This window comes from Hydra vulgaris, chromosome 09, assembly GCF_038396675.1.
Source record: "Hydra vulgaris chromosome 09, alternate assembly HydraT2T_AEP".
In the NCBI taxonomy this organism is placed as follows: Eukaryota; Metazoa; Cnidaria; class Hydrozoa; order Anthoathecata; family Hydridae; genus Hydra; species Hydra vulgaris.
In genome coordinates this window covers 43,595,950-43,616,677 of record NC_088928.1, presented here as the reverse complement: position 1 = coordinate 43,616,677, position 20,728 = coordinate 43,595,950, and the positions used below count along the sequence as shown (strand labels likewise).

General features: G+C 25.6%; 2 protein-coding genes across 2 annotated transcripts in view; both read left to right on the top strand.

Annotated features, from left to right (window-relative positions):
• The first annotated feature begins 526 nt into the window (after window positions 1–526).
• On the top strand, window positions 527–1,586 carry LOC100197250 (CDAN1-interacting nuclease 1). The gene has a single exon (XM_065805821.1). It carries the CDS (start codon window positions 632–634, stop codon window positions 1,490–1,492), a length of 861 nt encoding a protein of 286 aa, XP_065661893.1. The 5' UTR covers window positions 527–631; the 3' UTR covers window positions 1,493–1,586.
• A 1,108-nt stretch (window positions 1,587–2,694) lies between these two features.
• The window catches only part of LOC100201232 (crossover junction endonuclease MUS81), a 33,534-nt gene continuing 15,500 nt past the window's right edge, over window positions 2,695–20,728 (top strand). Inside the window, exons 1-10 of the mRNA XM_065805820.1 lie at window positions 2,695–2,826; window positions 7,215–7,287; window positions 9,671–9,730; window positions 9,848–9,979; window positions 10,136–10,227; window positions 10,302–10,382; window positions 12,719–12,807; window positions 13,800–14,144; window positions 14,357–14,430; window positions 14,504–14,588. Coding sequence (XP_065661892.1) covers window positions 2,713–2,826; window positions 7,215–7,287; window positions 9,671–9,730; window positions 9,848–9,979; window positions 10,136–10,227; window positions 10,302–10,382; window positions 12,719–12,807; window positions 13,800–14,144; window positions 14,357–14,430; window positions 14,504–14,588 — 1,145 coding nt within the window. The 5' untranslated portion in view covers window positions 2,695–2,712. The remainder of the gene's footprint in view (window positions 2,827–7,214; window positions 7,288–9,670; window positions 9,731–9,847; window positions 9,980–10,135; window positions 10,228–10,301; window positions 10,383–12,718; window positions 12,808–13,799; window positions 14,145–14,356; window positions 14,431–14,503; window positions 14,589–20,728) is intronic.

Below are 20,728 nucleotides of genomic sequence, written 5' to 3'. Positions count from 1 at the left end.
AGCATTATGAAAAGTTCCATGCGGTAATTTTAGGCATTTTAAGAATTACTCCCCAATGTTCCCGATTGTCAAATAATTTCCACCTTCCCCTACTACGCGTAAAGTATAAAATGAAACAATACGATAAACTAATAGATCTACTCATCAAAACTCCAAATAAAATGCAGAACTTTACTCGCTGTATACAAATTACGTTAATCGGAAAAATATAGAAATACATTAATAGGAGTATTTAGATGTTTACATATATTGTATTGTCGTATTTGATATCATCTTATAATATTTATTTTATCATACCTCGGAATTGTGTTTCTTGAATATTTACCAAGTATATTTTGGACTTTATGAAAATATTCAAAAATTACTCAATTTGCAATTTTTGAATATTTGCATATAGTTAAATTGTTTTGTGAAATATATACGGATTAAATAAAAGGTATTTTATTGAATAGATTACATTTTCCATATTTTTTTACGGATTTTCTTGAGGTTTTCCTTCAACTTCGTTTTTTATTTTTTTTTTACTTAAATTTAATTGCACGAAACGCTGTAAACAAATTTCATGGCGGTAATTTTGATTTATATTTACGCTAATATAGTATTTCTGTTTTGATATCAGCTAAAAAGATAAATGAAAATTGAAGTTTATAAGGAAATTATATATGTCCTTGATTCAAATAAAATGAACGAATCGATGCATTTTTTAAAACTAAAGTTTCCCAATATTTCAGAAGGCACGCTAATAAGTATATATAGTCAATATTATCATAATAAGGTGAAAAGTATTTGTCATAAACATTTGCGAAATGCTGAAAAGTATTTTAGGCAATATTGTTCTAGTGCCTTAAATTCAAATTCTAAAGGTTTTTTATACAGACAAGCCGTTGAACACAACTATCCTCCATCTTTGTATGCACGTATTATATTAGAACAATTTTATAAGCATAATTTAAAGCAAGAAGTAACAAAAAGTTTCTTATCTAAGCATATGAAAGAGCCTAAACAAATTTCAGACGACATTTTATCTAGAGAAGTAGAAATATGTAATCAAGAGGACGATGTTTATGGACCAACCACTGAAAAAATTAAGCATGAAACAGGTCTTAAGTATGAAAAAATTGTGTCAGATTTTTTACATGAACAAAATATACCATATGCACAAGAAGAAACTTTGAGGAAAGAAGGATATGATAAAACTCCTGATTTTAAACTCATTCTTCCAATTAGCATTAATAATTATGTTATAAATTGGATAGAATGCAAAGCATTGTTTGGCACAGAAGATTCCCATAAAAGCTATTTAGAAAATCAGTTTTGGAGTTATACAAACCGCTTTGGTCCTGGATTAGTAATTTATTGGTTTGGGTATATTGACGAACTAAATATAAATGCAGAACGAGGAATTATATTGACAGATCATCTTCCTAAAAATATAATCACCCTGGAAAAACTTTTAGATGATGAGCTGGAAAATTTTTATTTATCATTTTAGATTTTATTTTATTTGTTTTATATCTTTTAGCTCTATATTTATTTATACGTTTATATTTAACTTTTCAGTTAAATACATATTTTCAATAAGTTTATACATCTTTTAATTTGTGGGCGCTAATTATAAGTTTGACATCTTTTAATTTTAATTTTACTACAGTTTCTCCACCCCCCCCCCCCCCATCCTTCTTCTTTTTTTTATAATTGGTTATGATAAAGAATTTTATTCTGATCAAGAATTGTTTTAAAACATAGGTCTGAAAATCAACAGAAAATGCTCTAATTGGATGTTGAGGTTTAAAAAGTTACATTAAATAACGCTAATATTCTCCATCTTTTAAAAGCATTTTCCTTACCACTGTTTTTATTTAGAAATCGATCCTTTAGAAAATCTTTTTTTATTTACATGACCCAGTTTTTATGTTGTCAAAATTTTGTTTAAGTTGAATGTTTTTATGAGTATATATTTTTTTTAAAAAATGTCTACTGAGAAATAAGGAATGGTGCATTTAAATGCATATACATTGACTGACAATAGGCTTTTTAGTGTCAATAAAAATCAGGCTGATTTTAAAAAGAAAGACTAATCATTACCTAGTATAGAAAAGATGGCAAATATTAGCGTTTTCTAGTCTAATTTATTAAATTTCAGCATCCATTAAGAGCACTTTCTGTTGATTTTCAGACTAATATTTTTATGCCATTTTTAATCAGCATAAAATTCTCCATCACAATCAATTATTAAAAAAAGGGAGGGAGAGAAACTTTAGTAGCACCTTAGTTATGAATTCTTTGTTAAAGAATCTTATATAGAGAGATTTTGTTGAGTATCCAAATAGTTTAGTATCAGCAAATTATTCATTATAATTTGCTGATGCTCAAGAAAGACTTTCCTTTACAATTACAAATAAGTAACAATTAATTGTATTATAACTGTCACAATATTATTAGTTTTAATAATAAGTTTATCATTCCAATAAACAATTTTATATATTTCCAATTGATAATGTTAGTTAGGGCTTTGACCCTTTTTTTCTAAATGAACAAACTCATTCAAGAACTTTAAAAATAAAAACAAAAGTTTTATTTAAAAGTGTTTAAAAAAGTGTGTTAAATAAGATAAGAATTATTAGACAGTTTGCATAAAGGTTTTTGTGAGTTAATTTAATTAATTTAATTTAACAATTTATTAACAAACATGTGTATTTAAAGTAAAATGTCATGTCTCGGAAAAGCAGAAAGAGTTGTGCAAATCCAATGTTTCTTTTGTGGCTTGAAGAGTGGCAAAAAGATGCAGAGGAAAAAGGTTTAAATTCTAAATGGACATACTCTAAGGTGATTATATATGGTAGAGAATATGCTTAGCCGAAAAATTAACTGAAACTTGTTAATTACTCGATTTCATAAATTGATTAAAGTGATAGACTATAATGATTATTTAAATAATAATTATAACAAAAAAGTTTTTAACAAATTTTAATATATCTATTTTTATTTTATATTTTTTTGTGTCAATGTACCATTGTTTTGTTAGTTATACAATTTTTTTAACTCTAGACTTCAACTAGAAATATTTGTTGACAGCAATATTCTAATAAATGTGTTAAGTATAAGTATTAATGATATCTTTTATTAAAAATAGCTGTATAAAGTAGGGGAGTTTCTGTTAGCAAATTTTTTTCTTCCTGTTTTTATGATCTGCATTTAAACAATTGCTGTGACTCTATGATACATACTGAATCTTGTAACTTTCTAATGATTTTTGTTATATATTTTGTATTGATTACAAAATATGAAAAATACCATATTTGTCATATTTTACCATATTTGTCATATATAATGCCATATTTTGTTCTTAATACAAAAAACACAATAAAGATTATTAGAAAATTACTCTTTTACTTATCTAAATGGCAAAGTATATACAACTTGGTACTTGGTAATTGTTTTGATATATAAGGCAGCATGAAAAAATGACAAAAATATCTATTGCTTGTTCAGAATCCATGCTGAGAATCTTACTAATGCATGAGTTAGACTTCTCAGATCTTCAAGAAGATAATCTCTAAGGTTATTGGTTAATCTCGTCAGTCAAACAGTACACTGGTCACACCTTACTCTTAGTCATGAATATTTTTCTGAGTAAGAGATTCCTTTCTAGGAAAAGTTTTATGAAGGAAAATTTTTTTTTCTTTTCTGCTGCTAATAGATCGATAATTCCTGCTTAGAAATACACTTGATGTATTTTGTATATTTATATAACTTCTGTTTCATAATCTCCTGATAAAAGGGGTTGATTCTTGCAATTGTAAAGTTTTTTGAGTGAGTCAGTGTAAGATTTTTTTTTGCAAACTGTATCTACCAGGGATATTCTCAGTCCTGATTGGTCACACCGTTCCAAGGAGGAGTAAGTATGTAAGTTTTATTGCTTTACAAATCTAATTTAAGACAATGTTATTAAGAACTGCTTTGATAACAGATATTGCCATCTACAAACAACCACTAATCATTTCTAGATCAGGCTCAAAAGTTGTGTTATCAGATCTAATTGACAGTTATTAGGAATAAATTGTTTCTACTGCATTTATTTTACAGAAATTTTCTATTATTTTACCTGGGATATCTTTGTTATAAATCCAATCATAATTAAATTTTTTTTTTTGAAAAACTTTATAAGTTCATTATTATAGATCTTGTAAACAGTTGTTTACAAGTGTTTAAAAATAGTATAAAATAATACCCGTTGAAATTTAATTAATAAGTAATTTGTAATGTATAGCTCATTTTAATGATTTCAAAAATTCTTAGTAACTGGGTGTCGGGGGCTATTAAAACCAAACCTTGATCCCTGAATTATATTTGCAAGAAAGAAAAAATAAATTATATCAAACAGTGTTATGTTAATTACTTTATAAGTTATTGTAAGCTTTACTAGTGTAAAATAGAATTTCATCAAGAGTCAGTTTCAGATTTAAATAATGCAAGAGCTCTTAATGTAAACGTTTTTTTAAACAAGCTAATCTAAGCATTGTTGCTTATTTATTCCTATGAAGAGAATGTTTTGCTTATGGAGGGGATAATGTTTTTCACTTCTATTTTCCAACTAGCACACAAAAATGACTCAAGTGAGCCAAATTCTTGATGTCAAACCAAACAAGCCTTGATAACAAATTGTTAACTTTTTTATTTTTATTATTAAATTTTTGATTTATTTAAGTCTAGTTTTTCTATTTATTTAAGTCTAACCTTTCTACTTGAAATCAGAAGACAAAAAAAGTTGATAGAATAGTTATCTTTTTTACTTTTCTAAAACTTTTTCCTAATTTAAAAGGAGTCATACCTGGAGATAAGTTGTGAAAATAAAACGCAGTTCAACATGTCTGCTATTCAAATTCTAAAACACTTGTTTATTTTTAAAGCCTTCTGTAGTGTTCTAAACTACATTTGACTTTCTAAAGCCATAATTGATGCTTGTTCTTTTTTAAATGCTATTGTTATTCATTTAATAATAAAAAATAAGTAATATATAAAAATAATATGGTAAAAAGATATACACAAAGAAATGTAATGAAAAAAGATATAAATATACTGGAAAACATACAAAGACAAGCTATAAAATTAATACCAACAATTTATCTTATGAAAAACATTTAGAATTAACTATTTAAAACTTAAAAATAGATTGTTATTAATTTTATTATTACTGTTATTATTATTACTACTATTATACGAAAAATGTAATTCATATTTTAATTAGTATATCATTTTTATAAATAAATACCAATTTTTTTTTTAAATCATAAATATAAATTATATATAAAAATTGTTATTCATGTAAAAATAAATAATAATAATTGTCATTCATTTCATTAATACAATTATTTTATAACATTTCTGTTGTTTTATAATTTTAAAAAACTATTCAAAGTGTATTATTTTTTAAATAATTAGGAATATTATTTTTTTTTACAGAAAGTTATACCACATACTTATTGCTGAGTTTCTCCCTCACTTTTATAAATTTTACGAGGTTTTAAATTCCCAAAAGTAATTTTATTTTTTCAAAAAATCAATTCATATATTAAACACAGATAAGTTTTTTGTGTTTTATAATTGACTTTTACTTTTCATGATTTTTTTGTAAATCCACCTAAGTTTTAATTTAATTTATTCATTTAAAAATTAGTCTAAAAATACTTTGCAGAATAAAGAAAAAAAAGTGTTTATAGTATTATTATTATTATTTTTTTTTTTTTGTAAATGTCTAAATTATTTGAAGCATGTTGAGATAAATTAAACATTTTATTCAAATTTTTCTTTTTAATATAAATACAACTTGTCTTTTGATTAGTTATTTTGTTTTCAATTAAAAAATCATATATTTTATGGCAAGAATGCTCTTAAAAATATAACAAACCCAAGCAAATATTGATAACAATATAAAATTTTATATAAATGGTATAAAATTTTATATAAACGACATAAAAATTTTAATAAATGATATAAAATTTTATATAAGCCATATAAAATTTTATATAAACCATATGAAATTTTATATAAACCGTATAAAATTTTATATAAAACATATAAAATTTTATATAAACCATATAAAATTTTATATAAACTATATAAAATTTTGTCTGCAGATGTAAAAAAAAAAAGGTAAGAAAAAGGAAAGGAAAAATGATGGACAGGTATAGAAAAAATACAAATATGTATAGAAATTAAGATAAACAGGTGCTGACAGACTTTAAAGACATAATCAAAAACAAAAGGGTTCTTGCAGACTATAAATTTGTGTTTATAATTTGGTTGGCAACGGTAACAGACCAATACAATTGTCTTTTGTACATTTCTATCAGCTCTTGCAAACTCATTCAATTTTTTTTTTAAAATGAAATTAACAATAAACTCAATTGCTAAATATATTTTTAGTTGACTTATCTTATGCATACATACCATCATAAACTAGATGTCAACTTTAATTTTTAGTTATTAACAATATTAAAAACAATTTCTGGAACTTTTCATTAGTAATAATGCATATTAAATATATATTATAGTAATAATGTAATCATTAATAATGCACAAATCTATTATTCTGGAAGCATCAATGTCATTATGCAATTTAATTCACTACCCAGTGTCAGAAATAACACTAAAATTAAAGGAAACAAAATGTAGTAATCGTTTTGGTAATTAAGCATTATCCCACTATGGTCCTAAACTTTGGAATATACTTCTGAATATCCTCCGTGACATAATAACACAACTACTTATAAGAAAAAACTAAAATCTTATTTAATGATGAATGGTGAACTATTCCACCAGAAAACTCTTGACTGTTAAATTAAAAACTCTTGAATATTAATATTAAAAATTTTAATAATATAATAATTTGTTGCACAAGTTAGCAAGAGCAAAAACACAGTAGCTGTGGGTAAACCTATGTATTTATTTATTTATTAGTAATAAGTGTGAAAATATTTTTTTTTAAATATACAATTTTTGACAGATTTTCTAGTTACATACTACGTTTTTTAAAGACTTAAATATGTATTTTTAAATCTTTTGAATGCATCTTTGAAGTCTTTTGAAAATATAGTATGTCACTACAAAATATCAAGATTTACATATATTGTGATTTTTTTGTTGTTGTTTAAACTATTTATCATAATTTTTATTAAGTCGTTTCTTAGACATAAGATGTCATTTTTATCTAGGCTATATCCTCTATTAAAAAGTATCCGCTGCCTTTGAGATCAGGCAAAGAGGCAAAGATCCTTGAAAATATAGGTATAAAAGTGTTAGATTTTAGAAATAGTTTGTATGTTTGTGTGTATTTTCAATTGTGTTTCTATCAATTTTCTATCAATTTTTCTAATCAATTTTCTACTTTTTTATCTGTTTTTTGTTTTTTAATAGAAATAATGAAAAAAACTAAACAAGTTTAGTGGGGTAGGACCCCACTTAACTTGTTTCTTAACTCAGTAACCTTAATAACTTTCTTCAATGCGTGAAGAATTCTCTTGATGTTAATAACTTATCTTTACTACATCTTTGAATAAAATATTCTATGTATACATATGATCCGACATTAATTTAACTAATTGAGTTTATCAAACATGTTTTAAAATAGATTTCATGCATTGAGTGAACATGTTTATTTTGGCACAATATATTAAACCATGGGTTGAATATTGGTCAGTGCAGGTCTCATAGTATTTTCTGTGATGCTAAGACTTTGTTTTAATAATGGTCATTACTGAAGATTTCATTTGGAACAAAAAAGTAGTTGTAAATGATAAGAGAATTTCATTGCTAATTGAGCAATTATTGGATTCTCTATTTTCAGACTAAACCAAAAATAATTTAATGTTTGCTTACTAAACTGGTTTTTAAGTTTTGCATCACAAATAAATTTGGAAAATTCTTATTGGGTACTTTATGAGAGATGTTTTACTTGATCCATTTTGTTAAGAAATGGTTGTTGTAGCCAGATAATACCCAGTATTTAAATCAGATAAAAAATATTTTATAAATTGTTCTTCGGTAGATGGAAAGAATGTACTTGATGAGTTACTTCAAATTTTTTTTCAAAACAATATATCAAATCCATTGCAAAATTAGCATCTGCTAAGGTTGCATCTCTTTATCCTGCTTGCTACTTTATTACTCCGGATTCTATTTTTTATCTCTATAAATCTGTCATATCTGAAATGAATCTTCGAATGATGCCATTTCTCTTTTAGAAAAGGTGCAGAAACTCATTGTAAACATAAATGGACCTGCACTTGCAGCCAATCTTCACATTGTTTTCATACTCTTTTCTATAAATACTATAATAGGCGCTGCTCTAAAGAGCTAATGTCTCTTGCATCATCTACTTTAATTCATTATCGTGTTACTTGTCATTAAATTAAGTCTCATTTTTTTACTGCGACTATTCCTTAGTGCTCCAAAAATTCTTATTTGTCTAGTCTTTTTCATTGAACATCAATTCTTTAGAATTTGCTCCCTTTAGCTTGCTTTCCTAATTCATATAACTTGCAATCTTTTAAGTCGTCTGTTAATCGTTATCTTGCTTTATAAACTTCATCTTTACTCTTCCAGTAAATTCCAACTCTAATAGTTATTGCTTGCAGCATTGTTGAAAGTGAAGATGCTAAAGAAAAAAAAAAGACAATTTTTTGACAAATGATTATGATTTTCTTAACTAAAATATTATCCAAATAATTTTCTGTGATAAATTCATATTTATTTAAAAACATTACGAACGTGCCGTTTTCCACATTTGGTTTCCTTAATTATTATTATTATTTTTTAAAAACCATGAATTTTATCATACAAACTTAATGTATTGTGTTCTCCCTTGTAGGGACATATTTGGTTTATTTCTTTTCTCGAATATGTCTAACAAATACCACAATCGACTTTATTTCTGATAAAAATATCATTATTTCATCTTTCAACCCTATTAGTTGTTTTAAGACTTGTCCCTTTGACTACCACTTTGACTATCTCTTCTGGTTGTAGTAATTGCTGTTCATAATCAGCTCCCATATCTTTACATAAGTTTGCAAACAAATAACTATTAAGTTGATGGGATTTTATAAAATTTATAAGTATAGCATTATTTAACACCACATCAAGATCTAGTGATATTTTTTTTAGCTACTTACACTTCTCAATGAATAATACAATGGTAAACATCACTGTTGCACCATTAGAACATACTCAAATAAAGAGTATGTTCTAATGGTTCCGATCCAATCTTTCTTCTATTAGAGATGTGGTGGGTACTTGGTTTGGTTTCGGTTTTCCAGCAATTTTTAAAGAAAAATTAAATTTAGAAAAACAACTGGAAAACTGGGACCAAGTCAGGTACCTGACTTATAATATATATATATATATTAAGTTCACCTTTCAAAGGTTCCAGATGGGACTACTAAAGCGGAGGAGGCTACTTTCTTTTTTAGATTTTATTTGAAACTCTCTTAACTCTCTGAACTTATAACACCAAACTTATAAAACAAGGCTACTGCACAAAGAAACAGGTTGAGTTGGATACTTCCAGAGAGGTGCAGGGTGTATTTGAACCTCTTAATTGTTTGTCAAAAGTTCTACCACTAGTCTACTACTGCATTATTATTATATTATAATATTGTCAAATTTTTAGGTGATGGTATAGCTAAGAAGCTGGATCAAAGGCTTGCAGAGTATTTGGATAGTGGAGGAGGTATGGACATTACTAAGCAACAGTTTGCATCTATGTTAAAAAAGAATTTTTAATGTTATTTTAAGTTTTATTTTTTCTTTATAGATATAGTAGATATGTAAACATTATTTGTAATAGATTATAAAAGTTTACATCAAATGAATACAAGTCTTCAATCCCCTTGCTCCCCACCAAAAAAAATAAAGAAAAATATACTTGTTAATGCATCTAGTGGTTTGTCCCTGGCTAAGCCATTTGACGGTCCTCAGTGTAGGTTTTATAATAGTTATTTTTTTAAATCTGGTATTTTATTTTATCATGCTTATTATGAGTACCTTATTTTAAAAAAATATCAAATGGTGAAATAACAGTTTAATGTTATTGTTTGTTTGAGTTTATTCCTGACTGTTGTGTAATATTTTATAGGCTCAGCTGCTGATGGAAAAACAAAGCAATATATTCCTAAATTTCGATCAGGTGCATATGCTCTTCTCGTTACGATTTATGAAGAATCTCAGGTTACTCTAAATATTTGATTTTTGTCATGTTTGTTGTGTATATTAAACAATTTATAGTAAATTAAAATTTTTAGAAGTCTTCCTATGTTGGATATTTGTTAAAACAAGAGCTTCAGAAGAAAGCACAACATCTTTGTGATAAGTCATTTACTTTGGTCAGTTTTCTTTTAATATATGCTTATGCAAGTTGATAATAGGGTCAAATCATTATTTTTCAACCAATGGCCTGTGGGTCACCATCTCTGATTTTCCTGATTTTTACATATTGTTATGTGCATCATGTAGATAGGTTAAATTTGAAATTTCAGACTTCCAAGTACAACGGTTCAGAAATTATAGCCTTAGAAACATGACACAGTGGCCCCCCTCGATTTACAAATGGTCAAAACAGACTACTTTAGAGCTGTATAAAGACCAGATCAAGGAAAGGACCATTAACCATATCTTTCTTTTTATTAAGAAGTGACTTACAATTAGTTACACCCTTCACATAGGCCAGTGGGCAGATTAGAGGGGCACTGGTTTCTAGTAACACATTCAACCGTTGATAATTGAAAAATAGGGTTATTTAAAAATGCTGGCATTTTTGGTGTGGATTTGACAAGTTTATAATGTTTTCATTTTCAGATAGTTGGGTCTAATGGTCTTATACGCTGTTAATCTCAGATCAAAACAAAGTATTAGAAAAATTTACAAGCATCTCAAAATGGCTGAAAATTTAACTTTTTAGGTGAGTGGACATTTTGCTTTTAGATATATTTGAGTTCTAAACTGCAACAAAGTGCCTATATGCAGGAAAATCAGAGATGGTGACCCACAGGCCATTGGTTGAAATATAATGGTTTGACCCAATACTTTAATGTATTTTCGTAAGAGAAATTTAAATGAATTGTTAATCTACAACTTTTTATTTTAATTTTTTCTGTGTTTGTGGTTGGTTCTTGGTGTCCAGGCTTCAATAAAATGAATTTTTAGTTTTCTGTTTCTAAACACTTTATTAATGCATCATAGAATTTTTTTCCATGGGGTAAAACTAGAGTTGCAAAAAAAGCAACGTTTTTTAATGTTTTTTTTTTTTTTTTCAAATGTCTAAATAATAACTTTTTAGATTTCAGGTTCTGTGTGTTTAGTAAAGTTAATTCTGTTAGATTTTAGGTTCAGTATGTTTAGTAAAGTTTGTTCAGTAACTCTGTACATTGACATTTGCCCAGATTAAAATCTTGGCTTCGAATTAAACATTTGATGCAGGATAATTAACGATCACAAATCGTTGATTATCCTTCATCAAATTTTAAATTTGCGATTTCTAAATTGTGGGAAATAAATTTTAATTTTGATACTGTTATTTGTTAATCCAGGATCATATATGCCCTGGTGGGGCTCCTGTGCCATGCTAATGTGGAAGCCCTTTCTACCAGGAAATCAAAATTGTTGTATGGGAGTTTTAGAACCATTTTTGTGAAGAAAAAATAGTTTATAGAAAAAAAAGTTTTTTTTTCTCATTCAAAGTGGTAATTGAATTTTCTTTCTGAATAATTATAAATTTATTTATAAAAAACTTGTTTTTTTCTGAAATAACCTAACAAAGTTCATCTTTCAAAAAAAAAAAAAATTATTTCAATCTAGTGTCTACAATAATCAAGTCATCAATATAAAAAACAAATCAATTTTTTTATCTTTGGTTTGTGGGGGCCTCTAATTTTGTAGGGACCTCTGCGCCATGGCGCACCCTGCTCATGTCTAAATCTGGGCCTGTAATCAAAAGCAAAATCTATTTTGCTTTTGATTGTATATTAAAAATTGTCTATTATGTCTAATGATATCTTAACTGCCATACTTGTTGGTGGAAGCAATAAAATTTTAGTAACAATATTTGACAGTATTAAAGCACAATTTTGCTTATATTTTGCAGAATTTTCTTTACCATTGATGTCTTAATAGTTGTAGCTAATTTATATGTTAATATACATTATGTTAATAAAAAAATGTATATTTGAAGGTTCAATAGAGCTGTAACTAATTCAAGGTTCATTGATATCTAAAATTATAAAAAACTAAAAAAACAACAAAAAAACAACCATAAAAAGCATGTTTTTAGGAGTGCTTTGTTTTTTTTTTATTGTTTTTTTTGCGTTAAAAAAAAATGCATTAGTTTTTTTTAAGTTGCAATTCTAAATAATACATTGAGTCATTAACTTAAAAATGTGTAAAATTTTATGTAAAGTTAAAGATAATTTTTTTTTAATGGTAATATTGTATCAAAATGTTTAGATAAAATTTGTTATAAATGGTTAGTTGTATAATTTATTATTTTGTAATAATTGAAATTAATTTTAGCAAAATATATTTTTTTACATGTGTTTATATTTTCATGATTTTTATTTATTTTATGTTATGTAAAATGAGTTAATGTTTTGCTTAATTGAGTAAGGTGACTGAAATTTATGTATAAAAACTTTTTCTTTTATGCAATATCATGAAATATTTTTAGCCAGATAGTGGATCACGTTATACAGCCTGGTCATCCATGAGAAAGTTGATTGAAAAGGGGTATATAACTAAAGTTGGCAGCCCAGCAAAGTAAATTTTTAAAATATAATTAATCATTATTTCTATTTATATATTTTTAAAAGTAAATTGTATGAAAATTTATTTTAAAGCTATTTTTTTATTTTTTTTATTTTGATATCTAAAATTGCTTTTTAAGGGTATATTTTCTAAACTTGCTTTTGATTGTGTCTTGTGAGTTTAGATAAGAATTTTGATTTGCAATCTAGTTATCATATAAAGTTGCTTGTTCTAATTATTAAGTAAATGAATCTTATTAATTAATCAAATAAGTATTCTATAAAAATAAAATGTTGTACTGAATACTTTGTACTCATTAAATAAAAAGTGTAAGTTAAAAAGTGTAAAAAATAAAAACTAAAAATAAAAAATATTAACTTTTAAAAAAAATTATAAATAAAAAAGTTACTGGGGCACGCAAGTATCAAAAATAATAATTTTTAATAATAAAAAATATTAGGAAAACCCATCACAAGCGTTGGTGTGTATATATGTATATACATGTATATACGCACGTATATGTATATAGCACATGTGTGTATATATATGTATAGGTATATATATATATATATATATATATATATATATATATATATATATATATATATATATATATATATATATATATATATATATATATATAACATGCATTAACAGACATGGACATATTTATTTATGCATACATTGAATAACACATCAGTAAACATAAACAGTTACTTAAATACTTATACTAAGTGACATTAAAGTAAGTGTTTATATAAACATTCATTGGTTCAGTAAGCAATAATTTGGCACATTAAAAATAAAGAGGAAATGTTGTTCTTATTCAAATACTTATTAGCTGATTTGTCCATCTTTTTTTATTCATGCCGAATTGCCCTGCAAAGATTTGCTTGCATTCTGATTGTGAGTTTGTCATTTATTACTGTTGTATAAAATTCTTACCTTGATGCTTGTAATACAAGCTCATTACAATTACAGAAAAAATTATTTGTTTTTTTAAGGTATCATATTACTTCATCTGGATGTGAGTTAAGTCAACTCCTTCTGAGACTCAATAATGTCCTGTCTTCTGTTCAATCAAATGATTTTAGTAATAAAAATTCTTATGGAACACTTGCCTCACAGTCATCAAAAGTGGCTTGTAAAGATCAATTTTTAAAGGAAAGTTGTCTACAACTCAGTGAAGGTATTGGGGCATCTCTTTCCACAACAAAATTGTTTATTTCAAATAAAAATAACTATTCAAAACACTGTTCACCTCTTTTAAATGAAGTTATAAATATAGAAGAGGAAGTCTGTATTGAAGCTGCTTGTACTGAAAAGGATGCTTGTGTATCAATTGAAAAGTATTGTTTTTTTTTTTGTTTTTTTCGTTTTTTTTAATTATATTTAATTATAATTTTTGTTATATAGCATTTGTTTATTACAGAATACTTATTGTACAAATAAATGTGTAATCTTTAAATTTTTGCACAAATACTTTGATGTGATACACTGCTGTGTTAGAAGTTTTTTGGCTTTTCTTCTTTTATAGTAATTCTAATTAAATACATTTTAGATTGAGATACTGGTATATTTCTGAAAATAATGAAAAAACCTTGATTAAATCTAAGGCTTTGGTGACAGTTGATGGTAAATGTACTTTAGTTTTTTTTTTAATTACGTTTCCTGTATATTGTTTATTGATTTTTTTTGTTTCATTCAGATGACTTTGGACTTGGTTTCTTAATTAAAGTTAAATTGTTTGAGCTAGAAGCTTCTGGTGCTTTATTCAAACTAGATTTGTCCAGGTTATCATTTTTCTATGTTTATGTTTTTCTATATTTATATGTTTTATAACATTTATATGTTTATACATTTTAACTTTTTATGTAGTTTAGTCAAAATTTTATTACATCAACTGTTTAGAAATAACACAATTTTATTACAGTAATCAAGTTTACTGTGTTCAACATCGGAATGCAACAGTGGAATATTATTGTGTTTAATTCAACATTGCATTAATAACTTTGTAATGTTATTGATAAGAAAATTAATATTATTAAAATACTTTTAAAAAAATGTGTTAAAAATGTGTATAAAAAATGGATTAGTTGAGGTTGGTGAAAAAATATTAGCGCTGGCAATTTTTTTTTGCTGCTCCATATGCTCAGATAAATCAAATTTGTGTGCCGCAAGTATTAGTCAATTTCCACATAAAAACAAAAGCGATTTTTGCTTCATCAAAAGTAGTACTATTTTGCGATTAAAAGTTGGTGGGAAAGTTAATATTTTTAAAGTTACACATGTATATTTATTTATGGCAAAGAGAAAAAAAATAAAAATTAAAAAAAAAACGTTTTTGGATAAGGAAGATTTATAACAAAAGAAAGTTAAAAGGGGAACATAAAATTTCTTTTTAATGATTTAGCACTTTATGATCATGAGATTTTTTTCAAATATTTTTAAATGTTTTTTTCAACATTTGAAAAACTTTGATGAATTGTGGCTCAAATATTTGCTCTATAGTCACAGCAGAGTATACTTATATTGACTTATATAGCTATAAGTGTAGTGGAGTGTACATACCTCAACTGAGCATTTTTGGCTTGGGCAAGCACTCTTTTAATTAAAAGAAAACTTCTTTAATATTTTAAAATTTATATAACCAAAAAATATAAAAAAATTCATACCAAAGTAATTACTAAGTCAGTATAAAAATCATTTGATTAAAAATACAGTAGATTAAAAATTTAGAAGATTGAAAATTTAGTCAATCAAAAGTTCAGTCAATCGAAAGTACAGTAGGTTTTGTTATAGGTCATCGTTTTTCTTGTTAAACTATATTTCCTATATCTCCACTAAGTGAAAAATGTCATGGCGGGCAATTTTTTGCTGCTCCACATGCGCAGATGAATCAAATATGTTTGCCGCAAAAATGTGTCAATCTTCACTTAAAAACAAGTGTTTTTTGCTTTATCAAAAGTAGTATTTTATATTAGTAGTATTCATAGATTTTGAAATAAAAAATGATTGCGGAAAAGTTCAGATTTTTACTTCTTGTCAGAAAGTTATACGTGAATATTTATATATGACAAAGAGTAAAAAGAAAAAAGAAATAAAGCTAAAAAAAAGAAAAAAGAAATAAAGATAAAAAAGAAATGTTTTTAAATAAGAAAGATTACAACCAGAGCGGGAATATCAAATTCTTTTTAATGATTTGACACTTTATGATCATGATATTTTTTTCGAATATTTTCAAATGTTTCTTTCAACTTTTGAAAAACCTTTACGATTTGTGGCTTATGTATAACAAAAACTAATATGAAAATGCATTAATCAATTTGTGCCCAAGAAAGAACTTGCGATAACAGTAAGGTATCGCAAGTTCTAAGCTACCAAATGTCACCAACCACTGTTGGTAGAATAGTTTATGAAACTTGTAATTCTATTTGAAACAACTTGTTACTAGAATATGTAAAAACGCAAAGAGTTGTTGAAAATGCATTTGGTATTGCTTCAAGTAGATTTTGTAATTTTCACAAACCAATTATAGTTAATGTTGATTAATTATAGTTAAATGTTGTTGCAATCACAAAGACTGTAGTTGCTTTACACAATTTTCTTATGACTGAAAATGTAAATAACAATAATAGTTATTGTTTTTCAAACTATGTTGATCAGGATGGACTATTAATAGTTGTCTTTCAAACTATGTTGATCAGGATGGACTATTAATAGTTGTCTTTCAAACTATGTTGATCAGGATGGACTATTAATAGTTGTCTTTCAAACTATGTTGGCTGAATACAACTGGATATACAACTTGGTGAAGAAAAGAGAGGTCAAGTGTTAATGGTTTAACTGTTATAAATAGTACATCAAATAAATACTCTGACACTGGAAAAAATGTAAGGGACTCTTTCAAAGAATTCTTTAATTAAGAAAGTGCAGTAGATTGGCAGTTAGATATTGTAAACCAAATAAAATTTAATCAAACATAAAAGTGTATTTTGAGTAAATATAATGATAATTACTTTTTTATTTTTTTGTCTTTAAGAGAAAAATGCAACCAATAAAGTAAAACTTTTAAAATTCTAAATGTCTTCGTATTCTACTCCAATTTCTATTTCAAATAAAAGTTGATTTATTTTTAACTTGGCTAATATGGTCTTTTTTATTGATAATCCTTACCACACAGGAACAAAGTTGTTACAAAAAGAAGATATTTCACAGGCTGTTTTGTTTTTTTCATCCAAAGAATCAACAATGCAATTCATTGTCAAGTTCTTTCATTTGTTATAAAAAAAGGTTATCAGATTTTTCTACCACTGATTTTTGCTTCTTATTAACATGCACATCTTTGCATTTCTTGCATGAATCATCAGCAGAGATGGAAGAATGAGAAATTATAGGAGAGGTTATCAATTCTGTGGTCAAACTAATATTACTCTCAGTTGATTTTTTTAAATTTGTTAATTCAGTGGTCAATCTTATATTACTTTTAGTTGGTTTGTTAAAGCTTTTTTTATGAAAGAAAACCATTTGATTGAGCTCCAGCTCCAGATCTTGTAAGAGCTTGTCTTTGATCTAAACCTTTTTTTAGATTATCTTTCAAATTCTTCAATATTTTTTGTAGAACTAAATACAAAAAGTATATTAATACTAAGAATAGAAAGTAAATGTTTACCATTTACTTTCTATTTTTATTTTAGTGGTTGCTTTTGATAATGCAAATCTCTATATTTACATGGTAATCATGATAGCCATATAACACAAATTATATGGCTATCATGATTACTCTGTTATATATATATATATATATATATATATATATATATATATATATATATATATATATATATATATATATATATATATATATATATATATATATATATGTATATGTATATGCATATGTATATATATATAAATATATATATATATATATATATTTATATATATATATATATATACATATGCATATACATATACATATACATATATATATATATATATATATATATATATATATATATATATATATATATATATATATATATATATATATATGCATATATATATATATATATATATATATATATATATATATATATATATATATATATATATATATATATATATATATATATATATATATATATATATATAAAACAGAAGTATATATACAAATGTATATATACAATTTGATCTTCATTTAGTTCATTTTCATTGTCTTTTATCAATTTTTTTATCAGAAGTATTGATCTTTATTTTTTTGTTGTTTTTTTATTTAAAAGTAATGTGATTTTAGGTTATTTTGAAACGATAAATAGTTAAGGAGTAATAATTTAATTACCATTCACCTAATTGTGCAGTAAATTTTTTTTGTATCTGTGCTAATAAGTGAAAGTTTATTAATTTTTTGTTAACAATTTATTATTGATTCATCTGCGCATGTGGAGCAGCAAAAAATATCACCCGCCATGACACCTTCTGCCTAGTGGAGAACAGCCTTTATTGGTAAATTTTCAATACTTATTTATGTAAATATTTTGAACATTAGTTAGCTTTATAAGTAGTAAATATTTTGAACAATAGTTAATCTTATAATTAGAAACACAGTTTAGTTAAGCTTTATAAATAGTAACATAATTTATTTAAGCTTTATAAGTAGTAACACAACTCACTTTAATTTTAATACTTTTTTACATTTTTTTAAATATATTGAGTATTAAAATTAAAGTAGAATTCAATTATTTCTTCCACAATCATCTCAGGTAGAAAAAGTGTTTAATGAAAAAGTTTTTCCAGAAATTTATTCTTTCTTTATATTCACTCGTCAGTAACTGTTATTAAGTCATAATTGGTAGATTCAGAGACCTGTTCAGATGGAAAATGCAAATCTTTATTTTAATAGGAATTTGACATTAAAAAACTCACTTAACAAGAGCATGTGTTTTAAAAGATGCTTTTAAAGCATGTTTGAAGTTTCTTTGTATTCGTTATCTGATGACTATTTCAGATAACAAACTAAACATGCAACAACCTTTATTAACAGATTTAATCATTTAAAAAAGTTAACTAATAACTGATATGTTCATTATTGTCTAGTTTCAATGATTTTAATAAATCTTTTTACATATAAATCATTTGAACACTGTTTCACTGTGATTGAGATTCATGGGTTCTAAATACTTTTCAAGGTTATCCTAAATTATTTGTATTTTCACTATGTAATTTTTTACAATACTAAAATTTCATACCTCTATAAATTATTATATATTATTACTATAAATTAAAAGAAAAGTTTTATCAAAATTATTTTATTATATTTATGTTTCTTTTTATTTTATCTACATCAAAAAATGTTTAGTGAGGTAAAATTTCATGAAGAAACCAAAAATAAATTGTATCCTAGCTACCAGCAAAAAAAAATAAGTTGTATCCTAGCTACCAGCAGTTTTATAACTTTTATCTTCAAACTTTACTTCCTTTTTTTTTTGTAGAACTGAATTTTATTTAAAGTTTGTAAAAATGTTTCTTAAATTTTACAAAAACATGAGAATCTTTCTTTTTATTTTATCAAAATACTTTTGTAAGATTTTTGTAAATGACAGCGTTTATTACAACAAACTCTTTTTTATGTTTTGCTTTAGATGTTTTTAACTTTATTTTACTTTTTAACAAGTTTCTAGAAATTCTAACAACACAAGGGTGTTAGTCAGGAATATATTTTTTACTGCGTTTTTGCTATATTGGGAATATTTATTGCTATTGTTCTACAAAATATTGGGAATTTTTATTGATATTATCCTATTACTTCGAGAGAAAAAAAAGGTCATTGATTTTTGGAAATTCAAAACCCATTAGGAATTTTGCGTAATATGCTGTGCCATTGGGCTGGCTAACACCCTGAACACTTTATTTTTGGTTAAAGTTTTATCTAGGCTTTTTTTTATAAATTTTGGGCTTGTTTTACAAAAGGCTACTTATATACGGATTTATGTTGTATATTTTTTCTTTTCTTAGAAATAAAGTAAATATTGTGAATGTAAGTGTTGTGAATGCGAATTCTATTTATTTAAAAATGCAAAAGAAAATCGAATAATTAAATTTAATTTATTTAAAATGTTTAAATTTAATTGATTAACATTTTTTTTGATTAGATAGGGATTAAAGTTTCGAATAAAAACGTTCCAAGTGAAATGACAGACACTTTTGGAGCGTTTCTATGAATTTTTTAACAAACCTAGGCTCATGAATAAAACTTTTATTAGTAATTATTAAAATGAGTTTTCATTCTTCAATTTATTGGGAACTTTAGAGGCTCTCAAATGCATTTTTAACTTCATTTTGTACATCAATAATAGCTTTTGCTCTTATTACAAAAGGCGGATTGAATTTGTAAACAAAAAAAGCGTTCAGGTTAACATCTAAAAGCAAGTTAGACATCTAGTGTGTGTGTATATACATACATACTAACTTTCATGGGCAATTACTCCCATAGTTTTTATGGTAGAGATTAAATAAAAATATCATTAAAAAGAGTTTTTAGTTATTTATTAATTTTAATTAAGTTTGTCTTCAACCAGTCTGTTTCTTCGGATTCGGCCAACTCTAACACGAGTTGACCCAAAAAGTGAAAATACAAGGTTAAGGTCAATTTTTTTCAGGCAAAGCTTTATTCTGGTTTGTAGTTGCTTCACGTCTTTTGCTTGCCAGTTACTCTCATACACTTTGCCTTTCAAAATAGCCGAAAAGTCTTCTATTGGACGACACTCCGGTACGGCTGGCGGATTGTCAACTTTTTTGATAAAATTGATGTTATGAGTCTCATAGCAGTTGGTCACGGTTTTGGCATAATGCGATGACACCAGGTCCGGCCAAAATATATAATTACCATCGGCATGATGAGCGTTGATGAACGGCACTAATCTTCTCTTTATAC

What these genes read in the sequence shown, in the direction of transcription:
- LOC100197250 (XM_065805821.1), top strand. Translation starts at nt 632, where the DNA reads ATGAAAATTGAAGTTTATAAGGAAATTATATATGTCCTTGATTCAAAT.